The sequence below is a fragment of the Artemia sp. Qi Xiang Cuo genome, chromosome 4, assembly GCF_049724085.1.
Source record: "Artemia sp. Qi Xiang Cuo chromosome 4, ASM4972408v1, whole genome shotgun sequence".
NCBI classification, from domain to species: Eukaryota; Metazoa; Arthropoda; class Branchiopoda; order Anostraca; family Artemiidae; genus Artemia; species Artemia sp. Qi Xiang Cuo.
Window position 1 is genome coordinate 19342490 of NC_142797.1, and position 26227 is coordinate 19368716.

The following is a 26227-nucleotide window of genomic DNA, read 5'->3' on the forward strand; positions in this document are numbered from 1 at the left end:
TTGGTAATTTTTGTGAGCATTTGGAAATCAAAGCTTAAACTCGATAACTGATACTAAGTCTCCTAACATTTTGTTTGGATTAAAAGTGACGAACTAGGAAGAAAATCTCAACATCTTCTTGGAACTACTTCAGTCTATATATTATTTCATTTAATTACATTTAAAACGGTTGAGCTTTTCATTTTTCACCTAAGAAAATAGCTGGCACTTTATTTTTCTTCATACCAAATAAAACATTAGGTGTTTTTTGTTTCATTGTAATTGAAGTGTTCTCATGGAAGTGTTCTATTTTTCAATTTGATAAATTTACTCCTTTTAGATGCAGTTTATAATTTAGCTGATATTAGGTATTTATGAGTTTATTATTTGGAATGAATCTCCAAAAGAAAAAATGAAGACTTTCCAAAAGAGCAGCCAAAAGCAATAAAAAAAGCAGCAGTTCAGCCTTAGCCTACATGACATGTTCTATAAAGAAGCCAAAAAAAAACTATTTTTTTTTAAATTGTTATTAAAAACCAGTTTTTAATACAAGGGAGGCTTTTTAGGAATCCAATAGATAAAAAAAAAAAACAATCAATATCAAAGTCGTCCATTTCAACTGTTTCAAAGGTGAAAAAACAGATATAGGCACATGGCATTATGAAAAAATTAAGCTTCTAAGTTCAAACTTATATTCGAAGTATTTAACTAGATAACTGACGAATTTTGTGATACGGTATTTGTGCAGTAATCCTCGATGAAAAAAAAAACTACTAATGATTATTTAAGTTAAGAATACATAGCTAATATATACTTCAAGTATTATGCAAGGGTTCTGAAACGCCACAGCCATTTCGTTTCTACCAGATTTCTGCTTCTCTTGATGAACTACGAAGAAGATCAGTTTCCAGCCAGCGACTTGTGAAATTTTGAACTCATGAATAGGCTCGAATATGTTGTAAATTTAAACTGTGAGAAAAACTTATGAAAACATTAATGTTTGCTGTCAAAATTGATCGCGCCTGCGGCGCACCGCCGACATCTTACCTGCGGCGCGGCGCGCTGTTTTTAGCCCCGCCAGTCTTCCCTCATCGGCCCGGCGCCGGGGTCTAATTGAATTAAAGCTTTCGGACCATTATCTTGAGCATCCCGCCGAAGTCTTTATAGGTGCATAATATTTAAATAGCTAATAAGAGCTCCATTTGCTTTCTGACTCCATAGGGACTTTATCACCAGGAGTAATGAAGGTATTATGCATAAATCTGGAACAGTAAGTGTTTTTCCAAATGAAGAGTCAAATTCAGGATATTATAGTCTCTATTCCACCCCCTCCCCATTGTTCATCCCCCTTTATGTTTCCAATAAGGCTATGATAGATAGATAGAACGATATTTATAGTTAGATATTTTTTGGCAATAGCAACCGGGCAATGGCAACACAAAACAATGATTAAATAACGCACATAAAATAAAATAGCAAAAAAAGAACAACAAAAAGACCAAATTACATAGAAAATGTAATATTTTAAGTGCTCGCCCCCTTCCATTTTCTATTAGGAACTTTATGCGCTACTTCCAAATTCATACATTTTGCAATGGTATTAATTATCCCAAAATCATTCGAATCCTTAAGTAAAACAAACTACTCATTTGACACCACATTATTTGTAAATAATAGTTACCATTCCCGAATCAGATAGAAATGGGTTTTTATTTTACTTGCCAGTATTTTTAGAATGTGTTTTTAATTTTTGGTTACTATGTGCTGTGGTTCGTCTTTTACTAGGGCGCAGCCACCGATGCAAACAAGATAAATCTTTACTCAAATTCAGTAGTTCGGGAAAAAGGGCCATAAAGTGAAGCAGGTCCTTGCCAACTTATCCACACATGTGGCATGGGTAAGGACCATCCATCGCTCTCACCCTACCTAAATATTTTCTTCTTTATCAAAGTGCTAAGAAATTTCCCCTCCCTGATATATACCCAAGGCCCTATCCAGCATTTCTTTTGGAGGGGGGTGTTTTTTTCGGAGTGGATTGAAAAAATACTAGAAAAATCAATCGAATGTTTGTTTGTATGCATTTTCGTTACGTTTTTACGAGTCGGACAAAACCTTAGAAGAGGGGTTCAAATCCCTCTCCAAGTACCCAGGGCGGTCCCTGGGTACTGCTTTGCACATATTACTTAATATCCTCACGATCTATCTCTATAAATACGCATATCAAGCTTTGAACCTTTCTTGGTTGCAACGATAGCAGCAACATAGTAAAGAGCAAACCACGGCCCATAGTAAGCAAAGTTTTAAGAAGGGTTTTATGAGAAGGCATCTAATGAGAAAAATCACCATTTGACGCTGATTCAACGAATGGTGACTTATATTTCAGTTGATCTTAATAGTAAAAGTTAATTGCGAAACAAAAATTCAAAACATTTAAAAAAGAGATTGGAACCTCCCAAAAATGTTGGCAGATCGATAAAAAATATATCTTTGGATACACCATGGTCAAAAACCCCATACAGGGGAATTACTGCCCTTCACCCTGAACCACAAGGAAAATCACTTTTTGGGGTAGTTACCACTGACTTTTGTTCTACCAAGGCTAGCAGGCAACCAAAACATCATAGATATGCTTAATATCTCATATACCACCCACATCTACGTGTTTTTTATAGATTCGTCCCAGTAACGCCATCTGTGAGAACGATATGTAACTAAAATGGTACAGTTTGGTGTTCAGTGTATTTCATATAGGACAATATTTCATATTTTATCTGCCAGTCCTCAAAGATACCGTTGATAATGTACGCTTGGACTCTTTGTGTGACAAAATTTAACCTTTTTGTAGGGAAGTATAAGAGAGGTGCATATCAAACCTACAGTTAATGCCCTATTTTAACAAAAACACACACTAACTTCTTTAGTGTCTTTGCCTAAGTTAGATCAAGATTTTTTTTTGTAAGGCTTTTTGTGCATATTTAAAAATCTAAAAAGGAGCAATTTTGTTTTAACTATTTTTTCTGATGGAAGTAAAGATCGAAGTTGAAACTTAAAACGAGCAAAAGGTATTGCTTTGTAGTTTTATGCAATATACATCTGCAAAACAGTTTCAAATAAGCTGAATATTTTGTAATATTTTTAGAATTTTTAAAGACTAGCCCTTTACTGAAAAAACCAAACCGACGCAATAAAACAGGATTGGGAACCGAAAAATCTTCAAGTAGCATTTGGAAAATGAAAAACTAATTTATATGGCTCTCAATAATCTTTGACTGGCCTTGAAATTAACAAAACTTAATCTACGATTTCAATTCTCCAAAAACTACAGCAAGCTCAGTTTTCACTAAAGTGCTTTTTTTTAATTCTACAAATATAGGGAAATATCCACGAGTGAGTTAATGTCCACTAGTTTTGCAGAGATATGTTGCATAAACTCTAAAGCAATAATTATTGTTCGTTTTAAGTTTCAAATTCGCAGTCTACTTCAATTAGAAAAACTTGTCTTTTTAAATGGGAAACTATCTCTACTTCAGTCTTTCTGTATATTATTTGATTTTTGAAGCGTTTGAAGGATTGAACCCTAACTTGGTGATGGAAAAAGGAATGCTCCTATGGTGTTTGACACCATAAAGATGTCTGACTACAGTAGAGTACTAAGTACCATTTCTACGAGACGTATAGGAATTACCATGCTATTCTACGGGACCTATACAACTTTTCAAAGAGAGTGAGTACCCCCCTCACATGGCCTTCCATTTCTACGGGACGTATAGGAATTACCATGCTATTTGCGTGAAGCTATAGGAAAACATTTCTATGGAACCTATACACCTTTTCAAAGATAGTCAGTACTCCCTCACACAGTTTCACGTGCACATTGCAAAAAGCATGCAAAACCTATAAAGTGATTAAACACGTTTTGAAACTACATAGCATACTATTTTCTTAATGCTCTACACCTTTTCAAAGTGAGTCAGTACTCCCTCACACAGTTTGACATGCACATTGTAAAAAGCATGCAAAACCTATAAAGTGATTAAACATGTTTTGAAACTCCATGGTATTTGCTTGCCTTATGTTCCCTTAAAGGTTTGACGACTACATTCACGAATAAATTCACGCCTACAAGAATATGCAGTTTCACGTGCACATTGCAAAAAAAAGCGAACAGTACGAGCGGGGATTCCCCACACAAGTTTTTTCAACTCCACGTTTTTCAACCAGACTGGTTTTTGAGGCAACATCCCTTTTTAGGGGCCAATCAGATACAGCGGAGGTTACTCCATATACGATAACTTGATTGGTGATTGGTTAAAAATAAAAGGAGTGATTTCTTATTCGTCCTTGAGATTTTGTATAAAATGCTCATACCTTACGATTAAATTTTCATAATGATTTAACATACCATGGATAATACATTAAATATTATTCACATTGAAGCTTTGGATACATCAATTTACAATTTAAGTTCAGTTTACTAAATTTCTTAATTTATTTCCAAATAAAATCATTTTATCACCCCACTAGTAAATTCAAATTCAGGGGCATAGCCGCCCTCCCCCCAAAAATAAAAACTGTACAATATGATGATTATAGTCGATAGAAAACGTAAAATACTCTCTTTTTTCTATTATGTAAACCTCATCTTCCCTCCCCTCTGTTTCCGAGTTTAATTCATTACAAAATAGTTCTTTTGTTCAAAATACCCCTTTCCCATCGTTCATTTAAAATGTGTTGTCTTTTTCCGATCTAAATAAAACCACCTGTGTTTGACCTTTTTACAAGAGGAGCGATTTCAAAACAACATTTGGCATGCGCATTAGCTGAAACTATTAATACCACATGTTTATGGATAGCGGCAAGGGTTTCCTTGACAAAGAGAGATTGTCTTTCGGCCAAATTAGACGAGATATTCTATTTTTAATTGTATTTGATGATCAAGAGGCTTTTATAAATATATAAGGCGGGGGAGGGGAGCAATGTATCAATTCTAACACCTTCGTTGTAAGGTGAAAAACAAACTATTTCGTAGTTCTTTGTGCAGGCTAATTTTTTCTTCTGTCAAAAGGGGAATTGTTTTTCCATACTAAATTTTGTCTTCCTTTTTAAGGAGGAGGATTCCTACAATTACTCTCCCCCTCCAAAGAGAGCTAAGGCTAATGGTGTTACTCTAATGCAACAAGTGGAGATAGCTGGCCCATCGGGAGCCACCCATATCCATTCTAGACCGGTGCTGCCTGCCCAAGACCCACCTGTGCCAGCCCCTATGCAGCCGGGTAGAAAGTGGAAAAGAGAGTGGATGATTGTTCATATTGTTACTGCTGCACAAGATTGTGAAGTCACCCCCTATCAAACATTGTCGGGCCCTTCACGACCAATGCAAGGCGAGAATGAGTGGCCCCTACAGCCCTCAACATGCAAGCTGCAAATCTAAATTTGAGTTTTCAAATATTATTTCTCGCTAATGATTCTTTTTCCCAAGTCAATTTGAAGGACTGAGAATTGTTCCGCTAGACATAATTCCAGATTCTAATTTGTATAATAAAGGCTTCGATAAGAGATGCGAGACTTAACAGTTTCAATTTTATCATTTGCTCCGGAAAATCTTGAAAATAACAGACTACACATTGAAAATAGGCTATTTTTAGGAGATGCCATGATTTTCACTATTTTATTGTGTGTGTGTGTGTGTGTGAGCGGTGCATGCGCTGCTTATTTTTCTGTCTACTCGATAATTCATTGAGATAGTATAATGAATATTGCAAATTCAATAGCGACTTAATGATTTTCACTATTTTGTTGTGTGTTTGTGTGTGTACGTGTACGTGTATGTGTGTGTGTGTCTGTGTGTATGTGTGTGTGTGTGTGTGTGAGCGTGTACGTGTGTGTGTGTACGTGTGTGCGTATGTGTGTGTGTGATGTGTGTGTGTGTGTGTGTGTGTGTGTGTGTGTGTGTGTGTGTGTGAGTGTGAGTGTGTGTGTGTGACTGTGTGTGTGTGTGAACGTGTGTGCGTGTGTGCGTGTACGTGTGTGCACGTGTACGTGTGTGTGTATGTGCGTATGTGTGTGTATGTGCGTATGTGTGTGTGCTATTAACAAAATTTGTAATTTATTATGCACCTGTTTTATAAATAATGCTATAAACAAAAATATGTAATTTATTATGCATTTGTTTGATAAATACGAATCCAATTAAGAAAAACAAAACATTAAACGGATAGATTTGTAGGATAAGGAATCTGCTTCTAGTCTGATCGCTATTTCTTATGGATGGCTAGATTTGTAGGCAAAAAAAGAGTCAATTTTTTTAATGAGATATTAAGACAATTATTGAGTTTATTTTTTTTACCGTATTTTATTGCTACTAGTAAAACGTTGCAATGTGTGTGTGCGCGTGTGTGCGCATGTGTGTGTGCGATGTGTGAGCGTGTACGTATGTGTGTTTGTGCATGTGTGTGTGCGTTTGTGTGTGTGTGTGTGTGTGTGTGTGCGTGTGTGTGTGTGTGTGTGTGTGTGTGTGTGTGTGTGTGTGTGTGTGTGTGTGTATGTGTGTGTGTGTGTGTGTGTGTGTGTGTGTGCGTGTGTGTGTGTGTGTGTGTGTGTGTGTGTGTGTGTGTGTGTGTGTGTGTGTGTGTGTGTGTGTGTGTGTGTGTGTGTGTGTGTGTGTGTGTGTGTGTGTGTGTGTGTGTGTGTGTGTGTGTGTGTGTGTGTGTGTGTGTGTGTGTGTGTGTGTGTGTGTGTGTGTGTGTGTGTGTGGGTGTGTGTGTGAACGTGTGTGCGTTTGTGCGTTTGCGTGTGTGCAACTGTACGTGTGAGTGTGTGTGTGTGTGTGTCTGTGTGAACCTGTGCGTGTGTGCTATTAACAAAATTTGTAATTTATTATGCAATTGTTTTTATAAATAATGCTATAAGCAAAAAATTGTAATATATTATGCATTTGTTTTATACATAATGCTATAAGCAAAAATTTGTAATTTATTATGCATTTGTTTGATAAATACGAATTCAATTGAGAAAAAAAAATTGTTTTATAAATACAACTAAGAAAAAAAATAGTGTGTTATAATTGTGATAAAACTTTCCTCAAAGAAAAAAAACAATCCATTCATTTTTAGTTTAAGGGGGAAGCTACAAAAACAACTGCCTTCCCTGGTCCAGGACTTCAAAATATCATGGGCAATTGTCCCCTATCGCCGGATGATCTTAGTGAAGGTACGTCATTTAGTATCCCCCTGGATTTTCAATTTACAACTGAAGAAATGGACAGCCTTATGAAAATTGTTGGACCTAATGTTTCCGAGGACATTTTTGACAATGACTTTATAACTAGTGAATTGGGTCCTGTGCAAATAGGTGCAGGACATGAAAATAGTGTCACGTCCCCGGAACTACGTGAATTTTATTTGTTGGAATCTGCTCTAGGTCACTTGCAAACACATAGGGTAGATTTTAATCCCCCCGAGGAAAACCTGGTTGACGGGGGTCTCATTTTAACACATCCTGTAAATGTTCTTCATACCTACATCGACCGAATTTGAGCACTTATTGAGATTCAGTTTCAGAAAAGGGGGGGGGGTCATGGGGGATTAAAGCATCGGTAAATCAAAAAGTTTATATACAAAAGGGGGCATCTGGGGACATTTTTTATTTTCATTTTTCAACTAGCAATCAAACTTTTTACCCTGGTCTAAATGAATTTGAGGGTAACTTTTTCAACTGGGTTAATAAATTAATATCAAATTTGGACACGTTTAACGAGAGGGAGAGTGGGTCCACAATTTTATACATTGAACACATGGATCTGAATCTCAGTAGATTTAAAAAACACTTTATTTCAAGGGGAGGGTGGGGTAACAAAATAAAATGCCACCCAGATTTGTCGGCTACCAAAGGAGTTCACGGTTTCAAATTCGACACGGGGCTGCAATGCTTTAAATATGCATTTTTAGCAGCAGCCCATAAAACATTAAAAAATGATTCATCAATAAAAATCTCGACAGACTTGCACGTAATGGTGGAGAAAATTTCCCTAAAGTAAATTTTCATTGTTTAGAGGGAAAGTATCCGGCGTCCTTAAAAGAAATAACCATGTTTGAAAAAGCAAATGAAAATCTGGGGTTGGGGGTGGCTGTTCTCCAGTATGACACAGAGTTTGTAAATGGGGGAAAGAAACTGAATAAAAAAGGGGTTTTATATTCAGTTAGGACACCGTTGGTAGATAATGTTAAAAATTGGGTTTGGGTTATTTATGAACCCCCCAAAGATGTAAATTCCTATGGTCATTTTTTCCCCGTTACGGCAATAAGTCGACTCTTATCCCAAGGTGTTCAGAAAGGGGAACGTCACTATTGCCCCATGTGCCTTTCCTCATTTAGATCTGAACAAACATTGACAGATCACATGAGATATTGCAAAAATCATGGCAATCAAAGAATAGAAATGCCGGCCGAAGGCAAAGATACTTTACAATTTAAAAACTTGCAAAATTCCCTGTTACAGGTTGATAAAGTATGTTTGGATTGTGAATCAAGACTGGTGGAGGTATCAGACCCATCAAGGCCAAATATAGTCAAGGAACACAAACTAGTTGCGTTTTCCTATGCGCATGCCCGTCGCGATTCCAATAGTAAAATGTAGCTGGAAGAGTTTTTTTTACTATGGATGAGAAGGGTAGCATGGAGAAGTTATTGGTGTCTTTAATAAAAACAGCGAACGGTGCAATTTCACGATTGCGTCACACTAACTACCCATGTCATTATCAGATAAGAAAACACGGTCCAGGATTACAATCATCTTATTTACCCCAATTCAACGGGGAAAAGTAACTTTCGGGGTTTGGCTCACAATTCATGTAATTTAAAAATTAAACAGCAACTTTTTCTTCCGGTTTTTATACATAATTCTAACTACGATCTGAAGTATGTGCTACCAGCAATGGCACATCTTCAAAGAAACAGAACAGTGGATGATGCATGGGCGATAGACAGCTTTTCCTACAAAATCATTCCTAAATCATCGGAAAAGTTGCTTGTTTTGGACTTTATGTGGAGATATGTTGAAGACGACATTGAGTACACGAATAAAATTCGCTTTTTAAATTCTTACAGTTTTTTCCCCAAATCATTGAGCAAATTAATTCAAGTGCAGAAAAACGATGACGGCTGTAACGCTTTCCCCTTCTCAAGCAACAATTTCAAAATGATTTATATGATTTGTTGACGGTCAAGGGGATATATCCTTATGATTATTACTGTTCCATGTTGAGATTCGCCGAGGAAACTATTCCATCGATCGAATCGTTTTACGACAGTCTACACGATCGTAGGTGCACCCCTGATGAATACAGTTTTGCTAAAAAGTGTGGGCAGAGGGAGGGTGTAAAAATGGGTTTGACTACTGCAAACTGTATTTGTCGAGTGATTTGTTATCTTTGTTAGACATTATGTGTAAAAATACGGACAAAATATATGGGAAATTTAATCTTGATTTATGATATTATTTTTCATCCCCTCATCTGGTAATGAACTTCATCCTAAGAATTAGAGGGAAAAAAATCGGACTAATCACCGACATCGATCAGCACCTGTTCATCGAGAGGTCAATGAGGGGTGGATACGTTTTTCACGGGGATCTTATCTTGGAAACTGATCCAACTGGAGAGAAGACGGGGACAAAATCAGATGCAGTTTTCCTTGATATGAATTCTCTATACTCCTCGGCCATGTCCCGTTATGCTCTACCCTGCGATGACTATAAATGGCTCAATGACCCTCAAGCTCCCCATTTCCCCATCATTGACAGTGCTGAGGAGAATGGGCCCTTTGGATGGTTTTTTGAAATTGATGGGGAGATACCAGTTGAGCTTCACGATTCGGTAAAGGATTTTGTTTTTCCATGCATCAATAAAACTGTGACTAGGGACTCTTTGAGCCCCCGCAACAGACGTTTAGTCGAGGTGGACGGATTGCGTTGGTCACCTTCAAAGCAAAAACTTATTGCTGACCTTTTGCCGAAAAAAAATATTGTTGTACGTCATGTGGATTTAAAATGGATGTGCAACAATAGTTTCAACGTCACAAAGGTTCATAGAGCCCTCCAGTTTAGTCAAAAACAGTGTCTAAAAATGTTTGTATATACTTTTGTCAAGAAACGTTCTGAAGCGCAGACAGAAGCCGAAAAAGAAAGTTATAAGCTCATTTCGAAATCAGCTTTTGGTAAAATGTGCAAGGGTTTTCGCAATAGGAATCGTTGTGACGTCGTGACCAATCCCAAACAATGTACTCGAATTATTGCCGATCCAAATTACACTTCCTTCACAATCATTTGCCCGGACATGGTACTATTGAATAGAAAAAAAAGAAGCATTGTTTTGAATAAAAATATTGCTGCAGGCAGTGCGATCTTGGTGATCTCTAAAAAGCTCATGTTGGAATTCTACTACAATTTGGCTAGGGTACAGTGGCCGGAGAAGGGGCAGGTAGAGATCTGCTACTGTGACACAGATTCTCTACAGCTAAAAGTAAAAACCCCAAACCTACTTGATGATTTTGCGCACGGTGAAATCCTCAGCTCACGGATGGACTACACCAAATGAAGTGGGCTTTACCCAGAGCTAGTGAAACGTCGGGCGCCAAATCAGCTTTTATTTTTTAAATCAGAAACGGGAAGTGAAATGATTTCCCGTGGTATGTTTGTTAAGTCCGAAGGTGTACTTTATACAGACACACGACAAGGAAATCAAAAAACGTTGCAAAGGAGTACCCAAGCGCTATGTGGATAAGAATTTCGACTTGGACATCTATAGGAATTGTATTGTTCAAAATACAATTCCGCGAGCAAAATTGCTGGCAATTCGTTCACTCAACTACAGGAATATCACTGTAAATATAGAAAAAATTGCCATGAGTACCATTTCCGACAAGGTGTATGTTTGTCAAGACGGTGTGACTACTCTCCCCCTGGGGCACTATTTAACTTCCGACCGAGCCGAATGTGTTAGCCATAGGGAAAGTCTCGGTTTAAGTAAAGTCCAATAAAATTCCCAAAACCCGGGGGGGGCCGCGCGGCCTGGGGGAGCACCCAACCGGCCGCCAGCGGGGAGGTGCGGCCACTACCAAAGTTATCTTTTTTTACTAAGAGCAGATTTTTGTGCTTTTGTAAATATACATATTGCATTGAAAAAAAAGTGATATTATTTTTCATTAAATGTTGTATTTTTTGTAAATAAAGTATATTTATTAAAGTGTTTTTTCTAATGCACGTTTTTATTATAAATAAATTTATAAAAAAGTGTATTTTCTTTGTTTTCTGTAAAGTGCTGTTTATAATACAAGAAATATGATTCTCTATTGATTTTATTCTCATTATTATTCTTGAACGGAGTATTAATAGAGAAATTATTTAGTCATTAGACAAATATAGTCTAGAGTTAGTTGTCCAGGTGAACTGTTGAAGGAAGCATATATCAATTTAAAACACCATTCAGATCGTTTCTGTGTGGGCCGTCAATGTCAGGCAAAACAACACTCTTAACTAAAATAATTAAAAAGTGTGATAAAATGTTTGTGGAAAAGCCAAAAAAATCTACTATTGTTACAGTATTTGGCAGGAGTCATACGATAAAATAAAATCAATTGGCACAGCGGGATTGTTGCAGATACAATTCAAACAGGGAATTGATGTTTTCAACATTATTGAACCAAACTCTTGGCTGATTATTGACGATCTGGCTGAATCTATTGAACAATGGTCCCAGGAAATGCGGCAATTGTACACCGTTAACTCTCATCATGAACAAATTTCCATTACTCTGGTTCTACACAACCTCTTTCATCAGAGCAAATGTAGGCGAACACTTGCATTGAACTGCACCTACTATATCATCTACAGAGTTGTTCGTGATTCTATCTCGCTAATAACTCTCAAAAAACAAATCTATCCAGGCGCCTCCAAATTTCTGTTCTCAGCATACAGTCAGGCAACTAATAAACCCTACGGCTATATCCTATTGGATCTTAATCAAAATACACCCGAGGATTTGCGTGTAGTCACAGATATTTTTGACAATGAAATTACAGTATATCTCCCCGTGAACAGTAAAAAAGACATATTAGTCGCTATCATGACACTGAAGAAACTACATAAAATAGACATTTATTTTCAGTTCTAAGCACTTCAAAACCCCCACTTAGGAAAGCCATACTCAAACATGGTATTGACAATGATTCCATTAATCTAATATCAGAACTTTGTTTAAATTTGACTGAGGGCAATGTTCAACTGCCAGAAGTAATCAAGCAACAGGCAAAGCAACATCGTTCCATTGTACGTACATTGGACTCTAAAAACAAAGGAAAGAACTTTAAAAGGAAACGACTTTTTCAGGCAGGCGGTAGCTTTTTCACACTTTTACTACCAATAATTGCAGGACTTGTAAACAGTTTTCTCTAGAGAGAATGGCCAAACCCTATAAATTGACTCCAATAGAACTCGCTCTCTCACCCGTGGAACACTTTGAGGGCAATCTGAGTAAATTCATTGACAAGGATAATATTGAGGATGATAAAAAACTACTTTTACTTCACGATGCACTTCGCCGAGTGGACAAGCATAAACCCTATCGTGCGAAGGCCAGTGGTATTGATCACAAAAAAGAATAATCTCCTCAGGTTCTTCTGCTATCGCTACATCTGCTGTAACACAATTAAATATGTAGGATTTGGATTAAATTGTATTGAAAATTGGAAATATAATGCCCAAATAATTTCTTGAAAAAAGAACACGACTCCAAACTTATCTCTTGGAAAGTGGTCAAGATCATATTCAAGTTGAGGGTAATGGGAAAGGGATTATAATTCAAGGCAAGAGCTATAATCTAGTTGATTTAATATATGATATGGTTACAAATCGTAAAGGACTATTATTATTTGACACTCATCTATACAACTTTCTAAATACATTAAACTTTCCCAAAGGCCTAATTAGCAATATGCAAATTCTAAAAAAATTAAATAAACATGCACCATTGTCACTACCATTAAAATGTGAACATGAAGAAAGACAAGATTTTAAATTAATTTTGGAAAATACTAGCACACCTAGTGGAAACTTGACAATAAGGAGGAGCAGCAGCGCTCCACTGATAGCTAGACAAAAACGAAGACGTATCAAGTCAACGTCACCACCACCACCACCAACTACCAGTATACAAAAGGGTAGCGGCCGTTACACAACACGTTTACATTAAAAATGGTTGAAGTTCTGAAACGTGTTTATGAAAATATTGGTGAAGTGGGGAGTTTAAGTTCCCCCACCACTCTTTTCAAAGTCATTGGTGTTCACGCTAAAAGTGTACAAGACTATCTAGAAAATGAATCAAGTTACACTCTGCATAGAAATCATAGACTTTGTGCAAATCATTATCGAAAAACTAAAGCCTTTTTCCCATTGCATATAATGCAAGCAGATATCCTAACTCTAGATGATATTCAAAGACGTCACAATACACCGTACATGTACATTCTACTTGCAATTAGTGTTTTTGGTCGCTATGCATATGCCATTCCATTGCGCTCGAGGAGAGGTGTTGAAGTTGCTCAGGCTATTGAAAGTATTCTCGAACAAGATTCGTATAAAAAAATTCAAACGGATCGCGGTAGTGAATTTGTTAATCCCCATGTTGCAAAAGTACTAGCGAAATATAATACGCTGCTTTATCATAGTCATAAAGGCTGTATTGGCCGAACGATTGATAAGAACTAGTCGAATTTTAATTTCAAGATATTGTACATTGAAAAATACATCTGCTTTTATTCATGATCTAGATAAAATCATGTTGATTTATAATCAATGACCTCATCGATCATTGTCCAATTCAACCCCAATGGAAGTTCATCATTCTGATCATGATACAATTGATACCTTCCTTATACAATATTCCAATGAAACGAGTTTCAAGAAGAAAAATTTAATGTTGGTGATACTGTTTGAATTAATAGAACGACTAATTTTTTTTAAAAGGGTAATTACTTGTGGTCCACAGAACTTTTTAAATTGGCAAAAATCCTAGACACTAAACCCATAACTTATAGTTTGCGCGATACCAAAGATGAAGAAATTCTCGGCGGCTTTTATGACTATGAACTACAAACAGTTAAAATAATAATTAAATCTATCAAATTGAAAAGATATTAAAAACTCGTACTCACAGGGGTGAGAAACAGTTACTTGTTCGGTGGCTAGGATACAACTCTGATTTTGATTTTTGGATCGGTGTTGAAGATATTGACAATGCCCAATGATTTCTATGTAACTTTTATGTCCAACGTTTCCCATCCTCTCTACAACGACTTGAATAAGACAAGTAATTTTTGGACGAAACTCTCCCCCACCATCAAATTTGACGGCACGTATAAACTGGCTCTTGTCGATTGTATTCTCAAAAATATCTATGACATCCTGAGAAAGGATCGTGTGCATGATATAAAAGTTATACCATTCGATTGGTCACTCTTTGTCGACTATGAATGGGTTGAAGCACTTAAATCTAGCGAATATCCACATGTCAAATTGAAATATATAATATGATGATATGGGAGATTTGTGTCGTACAATCAATAGAAAAATCTCATATCGTAGGAATGGTACATTCCCTTTTAATTATTCATTGGAACACGATAGGATATACATTACCTCACGTGATGACAGTGAAATATTTATTCTTAATGATAATCTGAGAGACGTTGTTGGCTTTAAACAGAATATGATCAACGGGGAAAATGCTGGCACCGTTTACGGGATGAATTAAGTTACTTTTGCTGATTATCCACCTGGTTTCGCCTTGGACTCTTGCATATTTCTCTATGCATCTTTTGTGGAAACTTCGAGAGTTGGTAATTCAAATGTTCCCCTCCTACGTGTTCTTGAACGAAAAAAAAACCATGAACTTGTTCATAACTAATAATATGAAGCATCTTCAGTATGTTCCTGTAAACACTTCGTATTTGAAACTCTATCAGTTAACACTAAGAAGTGAATTGGGTGATCCTCTAGCAATAAAAAAAGGCTTAGCAGTGATTACATGTCATTTTCGACCCATTGTCGACGTCACCAACACTACCTAAAATGAACAATAGAAGAATTCCATTTGTCCGTCCCGATATCGATTGCTATGTTGGTGCTCTGAGTCCACGTCAAATAGGCAATGGATTGGACTATTACAAGGGGCGTACTACAATGTCTGGCTATGGTCTTGGTAGCTTGTTTGCTAGGTTATTTCGTTCTGCACTACCCCTTTCCAGACAATATCTTGTACCTGCTTCATCAAATTTTGCTGCCACAACACTACAGGACTGGGGGTCGGGTAAGAATTTCAACGAGAGTGTTAAGGAAAATATTAGATCTTCAGGAAGAGCCGTTGGTGAGGAATTAAAATCTCAGCAAAATGAGGAGGGATTGAAAAGGATGCGTCTAGCCAGGCTGGAAGCGAAGGACATCAACAAGGGCTTCGAGAAATAAAACAACGAAGACCAATAAGAAGAAGAAAAAGAAAAAGATTGTTAGATCAAAGAAGGATTTCTTCTCTTAAGATGACTTATCTCCTCCATAAGGAATCACATCCATCAATCAGTTCCTCATTGAATTTGTTCAATGTTGAAAATGTTGATGTCAGTGTCAAGTATGGCTACTATGAACAATTTGATCCCCAGCAACCCCTCTCGGAAAATATACACTTTCAAATATTTTCCAATGAAGACTATTTCATTGATTTGTCATCAAATTTATTGTTTTAAATGTTGCGGTGAAGAAAAAGTCAGATGATACAACTCCATCTGCTGCCGATGGTCTCTCCTACGATAACTGTATTCTACCCAATATGTTCAAACAAATTAATGTATTTATTAATGGAACATTGGTGAGCACTAGCAATAATTTATACAACTATGCAAGCTACATACAATTTATGATGATGACACCAAAGGCATACAAGGAGTTGAGAGGACAATCATTGGGCTATGAATATCAATCAGGTGTTGATACTGACGGTGAGTTGACTACTGCAGTGACACAGGAGTATCATCTGGTTGGAAAATTAAATCATGAGATATTCAATATATCTCAATAGTTACCCCCAAATGTCAAGATTGACATAAAGTTGCAACTGGCCCCATCAAATTTCATTTTGAGAAAAACACTTCCTGTAGCACCCGATGCAAATGTTATTATCACATCGGCAATTCTCCACGTTCGAAAACAACAGGTTATGAGCTCTGTTGCATTGGCAGTGGAAAATCTAAGAGCCAATTGCAACAACATTAAACTTCTTGTCCCCCATACAATCACCAATCAACGTCACATTGCCACCGGCTTTCGTAGCTATACCGATTCATCATTTATCAATGGAGAAATCTCATCAAAATTGGCTTTGGCCTTTGTGAAGAGTGGTAGTGCCGTTGGATCCTGGACTGAATCCCCCCATGATTTTACTTTTTTCGGTCTATCTAGCCTTGTGTGCAAAGTGAATGGTATTCCACTGTGCACTCTATCATTTGACAAAAATCCCATAGAACACTGTACGAGTTGACCATGCAATCCCTAGATCATGGCTCCCAACTATTTGAAAATGGAATAACCGATTTAGTATTTTCAAAAAATCATGGCGTAATTGTTTTGGACCTGTCGGGGACCCAGGATATGAGTATAATACGAACAAGGAATATACGTTTAGAGTGCACATTTCCTGATGCTTTGTCTGAGAGTATCAAAGTAATATCATTGAGTCAATTTGAAAACTATTGGGAAATCACACCCCATGGCAGTGTTCTACTAGACCTAGCACCATGAACACAAGCCAAATAATCAACGTATTTAATATGGATCCATATACGTCCCAGTACATGTCCTTTTGCATACCATCGGACTTCATTGAAAAAATTCCAAGTTTTAACAATACCCTAATTATTGTTAATAGCAGTCCATCAACTTTGAAGGCAGGCCATTGGCTATGCATCTTTCAAACAGCGAAGAATATTGAATTTTTGATCCTCTTGGCCTATCGTTTAAATTCTACACTCCATACATCAGCAACTTTATTGAAAGCATTGGGAAAACTATTATTCAAAATCCGCGAAGAGTACAGGATTTAACGACTAAGACATCTGGCTTTCATATACTACTCTTTTTAATGTTCAGATATTGAGGCTATACCTACAAACGGTGTCTCGACATCTACATAGACTTGCCTTGATAGAATGACTCTCTAGGGGAAAATATACTTACAAGTGTGATTAATATTGATTTTAGTGCCCTAATAATAAAATTTTATGAAAATGTATGTGAAATTGTTTATTAATAAAAATAACGTATGTACATGATAAAAACGACTTTTCTACTCTTTAAATTTCATCTTCTACTAGGTATTTGTCGATAACAACTAATGTAGGTAGATTATCTGAATTCACAGTATACTGATTCTGATTTGCTGCAATGTCAGGGTCGCATTTTCTACAGTAGAGTGTAACTTCACTCTTGTCATATCTCTTTGTATGGTCAATGATACTATTCTCGTTCATTCTATTGAATTCACATGTTTCAATTTGCTTATTTGAAACAATGTCACAAACAGTGTCCTCAAGTGGCGAATCACATTCCGTCACAGCCAAATAAAAATCAGTGGGCTTATAATCGTAGTAGTCATTGTCCTCACAACGATGACGTAGAAACCAAATTCTTTGGTTGTTCCAACAGTTTAATCGCTGACCCGGCTCCTCCTCCCAGAACAATGTAAAACCACGACGATACCAATCTCGTAGCAATAAACTAAAATCACGCTTAGGATTCTTTCCAATCATACCAGGATATGTATTCTCCCACTGATTACATTTATCATAGTGGAAATTGGAGCATAGGTGCCCTCTAGGATGAGAGTCACACACCTCTTCAAGACTGGAATTACAACCTTTAATTTGTACAGCATATCCTCTATGCAATTTACACGGGCTGCATAATCATACACTTTTCATCATACTCATCAGTCATTGCACAATTCTCACATGATGACCAGCTGCCCAGTGTGTACATGCATAGCGGACATGTATGGAACATTTTTTCATGTGTTGACACTCTCACTGTCACAATGAAACTGAGCTACCAACAACAACAAATTGAGTGGGGTAGAGAGAGAGAGAGAGAGGAGTAAATCACGGGGAGGAACATAAACCCCTAGAATAGCACAGGAAGGAACATAAGCTCCTGGAATAGCATGGTCCTATGGCGATCGTAGAATAGCATGGTCCTATTGCGGTCGTAGAATAGCATGGTAATTCCTATATGTCTCGTAGAAGTATAGGGCCATGTGAGGGCAGTACTCACTCTCTTTGAAAAGGTGTATAGGTTCCATAGAAATGTTTTCCTATAGCTTCAAGCAAATAGCATGGTAACTCTTATACATCCCGTAGAAATGGAAGGCCATTTGAGGGGGGTACTCACTCTCTTTGAAAAGGTGTATAGGTCCCGTAGAATAGCATGGTAATTCCTATACGTCCCGTAGAAATGGTACTTAGTACTCTACTGACTACGCCGAGGAGTCACCCACCTTCTGGTATCTGGTGCACGCCACGGAGCCCTAAGTGTACCGCATAGTTCGGTCACGCTTGGCATAGTCTCCATGACGTTTGGCATAGTTCCGTCACGCTTTGTGCAGTTCCCAGAATACTTGGCGCCTTTTCACTGCTCTCGAACTGCACAGAGTGCTATTGCTCGCTGTGTCTAAATAGTGGACTTTGGAACCCGATTCTTCTCTTCAAACACCAATAGATATTCTATGATCGATAAAACTGGAAATAAATGTTAGATAAATACTGATATCCAAAATAGTAGCCTTAATTCACAGAAACATAAAAGATGACAACAATTTAGAATTAAGATCGAACGGGGTTGGGGATATAGTTTCATTCTATTTCCAATTTTTCAATAAAAATATCAAAGACCTTTTTTTTAATCTAGGAAGGCAATTAGCTCCCCAAGGTCCTTCCCTCAATCGCCGCTATGGGTACGAAATCCCGTGACAAAAGAAAAGACAAAATCAAGCAATATAAAATAACACTCATTGACCTAGGAAATACTTGAAATCAAACAGTTCGTGGTAACAAACTGTTAGTAAGGAGCTCAATAGTAACCGAAACTCTAAAAACGGAATTTTGATACCAACAGATAAATAAAAAGAATTTAGTTTTTATGCTGATTTCAAGTATATAAATTTCATTAAGTTAGTTTTGCCCATCAAAAGTTACTAGCCTGAGAAAATTTGGCTTATTTTTGAAAAAAGGAGAAATACCCCCTAAAAGTCATAGAATCTGAATGCAAATCACACCACCAGGTTTAACATATCAAAGAACCCTACTGTAGAGGTTTTAAGTTCCTATCTGCAAAAATGCGGAATTTTGTATCTCTTGCTAGAAGAAAGATCACGGATACGTGTTTATTTGCTTTCTTTTTTGTTTTTTCCCCAGGGGTGATCGTGTTGACCCAATGGTCCTAGAATATCACAAGAGGGTTCATTCGAACGGAAATTAAAAATTCTAGTGCCTTTTTTAAGTGATCAAAAAATTGGAGGGCAACTAAGCCCCCTCCCACGCTCTGTTTTTTTCCCAAAGTCACCCGATCAAAATTTTGAAATATGCATTTTGTTCAGAATGGTCGAAAAATATAAAAACTATGTCTTTGAGGATAACTGAATTCTCCACAGTCTCTGGGGGAAGGGCTGCAAGTTATGAACTTTGCCCATTGTTTACACAATAGTATTGGTTAGTGGGAAGTATACAGACGTTTTTTTTGGGGGGGGGGGTTCTGGGAGGTTGGGGGTCGGGAAAAGAGATTACATGGGAGGATCTTTCCACGGAGGTAGTTTTCATGGGGGAAGGGACATTTCCAGCAATGAAGCAATGAATATTTCCCAGCGTTATTTAAAAAACGATCAGAAATTAAAGAAAAAAAGCAAGTTTTTTCAACTGAAAGTAAGGAGCAACATTAAAACTTGAAACAAACAGAAAGTGTTGTGTTTATGCAGGGGTTCGCCCCCTAGTCAATACCTCGCTCTTTACGCTAAAGATTGTTTAGTACTTTCAAAAGAGCTAATTATTTCAATTAAAGGGCCTTTGGGAATCAGGGGTCATTCTTAAAAAATTGGAACGAAATTCGAACATTGGCTTAAAGAGAAATCAGAAATTAAAGGCGAACCCCCTCATATATGTAATAATGTCTGTTCGTTTTACGTTTTAATTTTTTATTTAACCCAAGAATAGGTTTTACACTTATAGAAAAGGTCCACTTTCGTTAAGGGAATAACAGTTCAAGCTCTTGACGCCCCAATTTTTTTTAGTCTTTGCCATGAATTTGTGACATCCTACACTGAAATTTGTGCTGTTGGTTTTGCCAGGAACGAAAAGCTCAATGAAGGGATGTGCACTAGGGGGAGGTCCCTGTCTCTAAAAAATCTTAAACCATTTCTAATTTCTGGTCACTTCTTATTCAGGCAATCAAATAAAATTTGTTTCTTTTACCATCCCCCCCTCCCCAGAAACATTCCTGCGCATATACATACCTGAATCAACTCTAGTGCCATAAAATATAGTTTCTTTTTTATATTAAAGAGCAGACAGGATTGTTTTTCTTCCGGATGTATTTTATACATTTATGTTATTTGTCTTGTGAAGTGTAATTAAGAATACTGTTCTGTATGGCATTTTTTTGGCTTATAATAAATTATTATTATTATTATACTAGGATATATCCTAGTAGGATATTTTGGGGGAAGGGGGGGGTTGTCACCAAAAAAAATATAAGAAAACGCATACAATTTTTGTATATATCCATTTTTGTTACGATTTTACGAGTCAGACAAACATTTCGGATGGGGGGAGTTCAAACCCCCTTGAATACGGCCTTGAGAGCAGACTCCTAAGTTTTTTTGAGGTCTGAACCCCACTTCCAACCCTTTACCTGGGTTATTGGCCGACTAGCCTCCCGCAATCTTTGTATTTTGTAAACCATGGTAGCACAAATTTAAGCAAAAAATAACTAAGAATAAATTGTCAAAAAAAAAAAATGCGAGCAGAAGGTTACCTTATGAATGAATGGCAAATGAACCTGCAGAAAAAAGTGTAAAATAAACGGTTATGGATGAGCCCGGAAATTTTGTGTAACTTTCAAACCGATGTGTGGTGGTTTACATAAATCTAAACAGAAGTGTCAGTAGTTATTCATCTCAGCTTCAAAAGCCCTGTTAACAGAAATTAAAAATGGTTTCTGATTTTGATTATCATCTAGATTATCCTCATTTCCTGCTAAATCATCATATTTTTAATTGATTTTGGAGTACGAGTGGTGTGGAAGGCATTATTTGTGAATTCTTTTGTCTATATTAATTTGCGCGTAATATATCGTTTGAAAATATGGCAATCGCAAAGAGAAGAATATTTTCATGATTTATAAACAATTTTGAAAGCGGACATGAAATTTGCCGAAATCGATGAAAATTTTTGAGTTGACTAAAGTTATTACAGATAGAAGCTAGTTGGGGTCAAAAATGCCAATTCCGTTTGAAGATGTATTGGTAGGATTTAATCAAGGGGGCCGGCAGAAAATTTTCCAAGGGGGGCCAGACCCTAAAATAGCAGTGGTGGTTGGGGGACAGGGAATGTATTACAGGATATTTTTTGATAGGAATACGTTTATTTTTAAATACTTTTAGTAAAAAATTCTAAAATAAAAAAATAGCAATCAAATTGCATGCGAAATGAAACAAAATATAATAAATTTTAAACGACAAGGACTCCTGACAAAGGGATAAAATTTATTTAATCTATAGTATATTTAATTATTATGGATTTAATCTTAAGAAAAATGAAACTCAAACGAAAATAAGAGAAAGATTTATTGCTTCCATAGATTATAACAGATGTAGATTATCTTTCTTCAATTTCCTTAGCCTTAGAATAGGTTACAGAAGGAGTAGAGACACTCAGAAATCATCCTGCCTGCGTAGATACCACGTTTTGATTTTGTAACGGCCATGTAAAATGCACCTCTTTCATAACAGGACAATTCTTCCCCTCGGACTTAAATCCCTTGTATATACAGACATTTAAAAATAATAGAATAAAAAAGGAAAAAGAATTAAACTTACTATCCAGCTGTCAAATTGACCCCCTTTCTTTTTATTGCCCTATTCAACTAAATAAAATGAACAGGTTATCAAATAGTTTGTGATAAAAAACTGTAAGTAAAAAGTGACTTGGTCCAATATTCACCAAAACTATGGAATTCTCATGACAACTGTTGCACCGGCAGTATTGACTTTTTATGCTGATTCTAAATATATATAATTCTTTGGGTTTATTGTTACCCACCCAAAACCAAAAATCTGAGCAAATTTGACTGATTTTTGAAGAAAAGGTAAAAGAGCCCTAAAAAAGCAAGCGATCTTTGAGAATCCCTTTATTAGATACATCATATCAGAGAACCCTACCGTAAAAGTATCAAGCTCCAATCTTGAAAATGTAGAATTTTGAATTTTTTTTTTCAAAAGAAACATCGTCGATGCATGTTTATTTGTTTTTTTTTCCCAGGGGCGATTATATCAAACCGAAGGTCGAAGATAAATGGGAGGGATCTCATTCAAATTTAAATTTAAAGCTCTTTTTTAGGTGACCATACAGATTGTATGGAAAGATGGTGAACTTTTCAGTGGAAATTTTACACTGGGTGAATTTGCCAGAATTCCTATACAAAATCTCTTTGTTAGTCTTGCTTACCGATTCAATTTTAAGCGTGGAGACGTTGAGGGTAATTGTCAGGGGTTACGCGTGGGATTTTGAGGGTAATTGTCCGGGGTAGATTTTCGCCAGGATTGAATTGTCCAAAAGATATTTCCGTGGGGAGGGGAATTTTTCCGTGGAGGTGGAGCCAGATATCCTGGCGTTATAAAAAAAGATCAGAAATTAAATAAAAAACAAGTTTCTTCAACTGAAAAAAAGGAGTAGCATTAAAAATTAAGACGAACATAAATTATTATGTATATGAGGGTAGTTGCCCCCTCCTCAACATCCCGCTCTTTATGGTAAAGTTTAAATTTTGTCCCAATTCTTTAAAAATGACTCCTGTAACACAAGGGTAGTTTAATTAGAACATTGAGTAACTTTCATAAAGTAACGAAAAACTTTAGCGTGAAGAGCGAGGTATTGAGGGGGACAGCCGGCAGCCCCCCTCATATACGTAATAGTTTCTGTTCGTTTTGTTTTAATGTTGCTCCTTACTCTCATTTGAATTTTTTTTTTTTTATTTAATGAAGCCTAGAGACAAACATTTTTCTAAAGGCAGTGGAAAAAGTATGTCAATTAAAGTAAATAAAAATGAAAAACGTAAGTAATTACAAAAAAAAAACAAAAAAACGCAAAACAATAGCCTACTTACAAAAACTAAGATATAAACTCCTAGCATTCAGTTCTGTTGAGCAATGCTGAAGCGATCGACGGATATTTTTAACAATATCGAAAATTTTGAATTTGGTTATCAAACACCGAAATATGTCATGCCTTTAGACTACTCAGTGTTTATAAAAAGTAACGTATTATCAAAGTAGTTTAATATTATCAATATTTAGGCTCTTATACTTTCGTTATTGACAAGGATCGTTATTTATTTACCATTCATTACTATGAAGAATTTAATTTTTTTCTGTTACTCCAACCAAATCATACAGAAAAAATGTTTGAGGAAAACTGGAAAGGGGTCACTGAGTCAAAAATTGGAACTTATATTTTCCTTATTAAGAGTCACAATGTATTGGCAGGCAGTCAACAATGCAACCCACATTTTTCCATAGTTTTTCCTATTCTGCTCTTTTTCCTTTGGTTTCCTTATCATTACTTTATAGTCCCAAATTTCCCGGGGGGGGGGGCACGGCCCCTTGCCGGTGCCCATGAACTTCATTATTGCATTAACACTTAGTTACTAATAGTCTAGCCTATAACTCCCCCACAAGGGGCTTTCTTATCAGATTTGACTAGTCGTTGTTTTTCAAACTAAGTGGCCGGTTGCGCGAAGGAGCCGTTTTGAAAAAAAAATGTCTCTTATCAAACAATTGGTTACGAACTTTTCAAAATATGGTAAATACTCACTTGCTTTACAAAAAATCATTATTTTTTTTAAGGAAATTAGTTGTCTTAGGTGACCAAAACATACATATACATATATTTGCTGGAATTGAAATTTGAGCTTATCCCAGAAATTCTATCAATAATTCTCCCGGATCCGCTACTTATTTTAAAGTTGAAAGGACGTTGGTCCATATCTAAAAGGCACATTTGTGACCATCCTGGTAATCATGGTCCAAATATCATCAAAAGGGTACGTCAGACGGATTTATAACTTATTCCACCAGACCTTTTCATGCAATATCCTTAGCCGCAAATTCAGAGGTCGTATTGTTTTACCTAAAGAGATAATTAAGTTGAACAAAGTGTGTAAATTCCAAAGTGTTTAAAATTTTATTGTCTCATCATAAACGTGTACAACTGCAACTTCCGTAAAAATGAGCAAGATACAATCAGGACAAGGCGACGGTTCACTATAAAACTGCGCTGTAATTGAGCGACAAATTATTGAAAACATGATCCCTGAAGATAGTAATGATCCTATCCCAAAAAAAGATAATTTATTTCAACTAAGTCAGAGGCAGGTGTCCAGAGGTTAGAAGAGGTAGAGATAAGGGGCCCGAGGCCGTGTCCAAACAATTTCGTAATCTTAGCGAGTTTTCTTGTAATCTCACGCACTTAAGTTGCTTGACTTAAGGTTCTTTCTGCGTTTGGGCTGGCTTAGAGGGCGTCGCAACTTTGCTTTTTCGGACTGAAGGGGCTGCTGCTAGGAGTGGGCCTTGTCAATAGCTACTTATTTCCAGAAGTTTGTTGAGGCTGTCCCTCCGCCTTGTTCGGGGTCTTCCTTTCAGATGGGACCAGCCATGAGCTTTTAGCTCGAAGTCATAAAATATCTGGGCTTGGACTATCGTCTGCATACGTAGGAATTATCCGAACCACCGGAAGGTTCACTGCGTCATTTGGACGGAGAATGGTACTTGAGAGGTGAGACAGAGCTACCCTGCTTTGCTTAAAAAATCATGCCACCGGAGTCCATCAAGCTGATCGAGCTGTTTCATCTGACAGACGTCTATCATGTTGAAGATTGAACGTTTAATGAGTCATGTTTCCACTACCACTCTACAAAGCAGGACTGAGCTTACGGATGTATTATAGATTCGCATCTTTGTGTGCCTTGAAATGTGCGAAATTCTCTAAAGAGTGGAGTCTTCGAACGATAAACGATGCATTTGGAATTCAGCTGCATACCTCTTCATGTATCGAGCTATCATTAGAGAACACGGAGCCAAGGTAAGAGAAATTTCTCAAAATTAGAGTAGGAACTCCATAGGCAGTTCTGTTCTCAGGGTGTGAGAGATGGCTCGGGGCTCAATTGCCTTATCTTAGTTCTTTCAGTCAGCTTATTTTCAGTCCCATTTTTGCTGCCTCTTCCCGTAGGGCTTCCGGAGCGTCAGTCAATTGGTCAATTGAGTCAGCAATGGGAGCAAGATCATCTACAAAGTCAGCCTCCATCGGAAAGCTATCTTCAAACTGCAGACTGAAATCAAGGCGATTCAAATTTCATGTCATGTCATAGTTTATTACACAATTGAAAAGTTTCGGGGTGGCGTCACATCCCTGGTGGACACCAGTTTTGATAGCGAATGTCGTGCTCCTTTTACCGTTGACTCGGGACACAAACCTCCAGGATCTTCCTAAAGTTTTTTGAATAGCCTACAGTATTTGTCAGGTAGCCCAGTTGTTTGAAGTATCATCCAGAAAAAGTTGCAATCCGATCACAGCAACCTTCATGACTTTGAGGATGCTGGATATAATCCAAAGCAAAGGACTCCGGAAAATAGAGGGACTTCGTTTGTACGAATATATCAGCAACACCAACCTCCTGTCCCGTACAATGTAGGTTCTACTCTCCCTGTAAGTTGCGTAACGTAAACTGAGATGTTAAGTCCACCTCCTTCGAATGCCACAAGAGACCCCTCGTCGCATCGTATATGATTTCAACCCTGTGGTCGCTGGATGGAAACAACCAAGCGGTCGCCCAAGAGCATGATGATCGGACAGTCTACATCCTTTTCTAATTAAGGCAAGCATAAGGCCTG

The 26227-nt window shown here is 37.1% G+C and overlaps 1 protein-coding gene across 1 annotated transcript in view; it reads left to right on the forward strand.

Annotated features, from left to right (window-relative positions):
* LOC148952856 (uncharacterized) overlaps positions 1–25669 on the forward strand; it is a 61454-nt gene extending 35785 nt beyond the window's left edge. The window contains exons 3-4 of the mRNA XM_089087799.1: positions 22680–22818; positions 25539–25669. Of these exons, the coding sequence (XP_088943925.1) occupies positions 22680–22818; positions 25539–25669 (270 nt within the window). The remainder of the gene's footprint in view (positions 1–22679; positions 22819–25538) is intronic.
* The last annotated feature ends 558 nt before the right edge of the window (positions 25670–26227 follow it).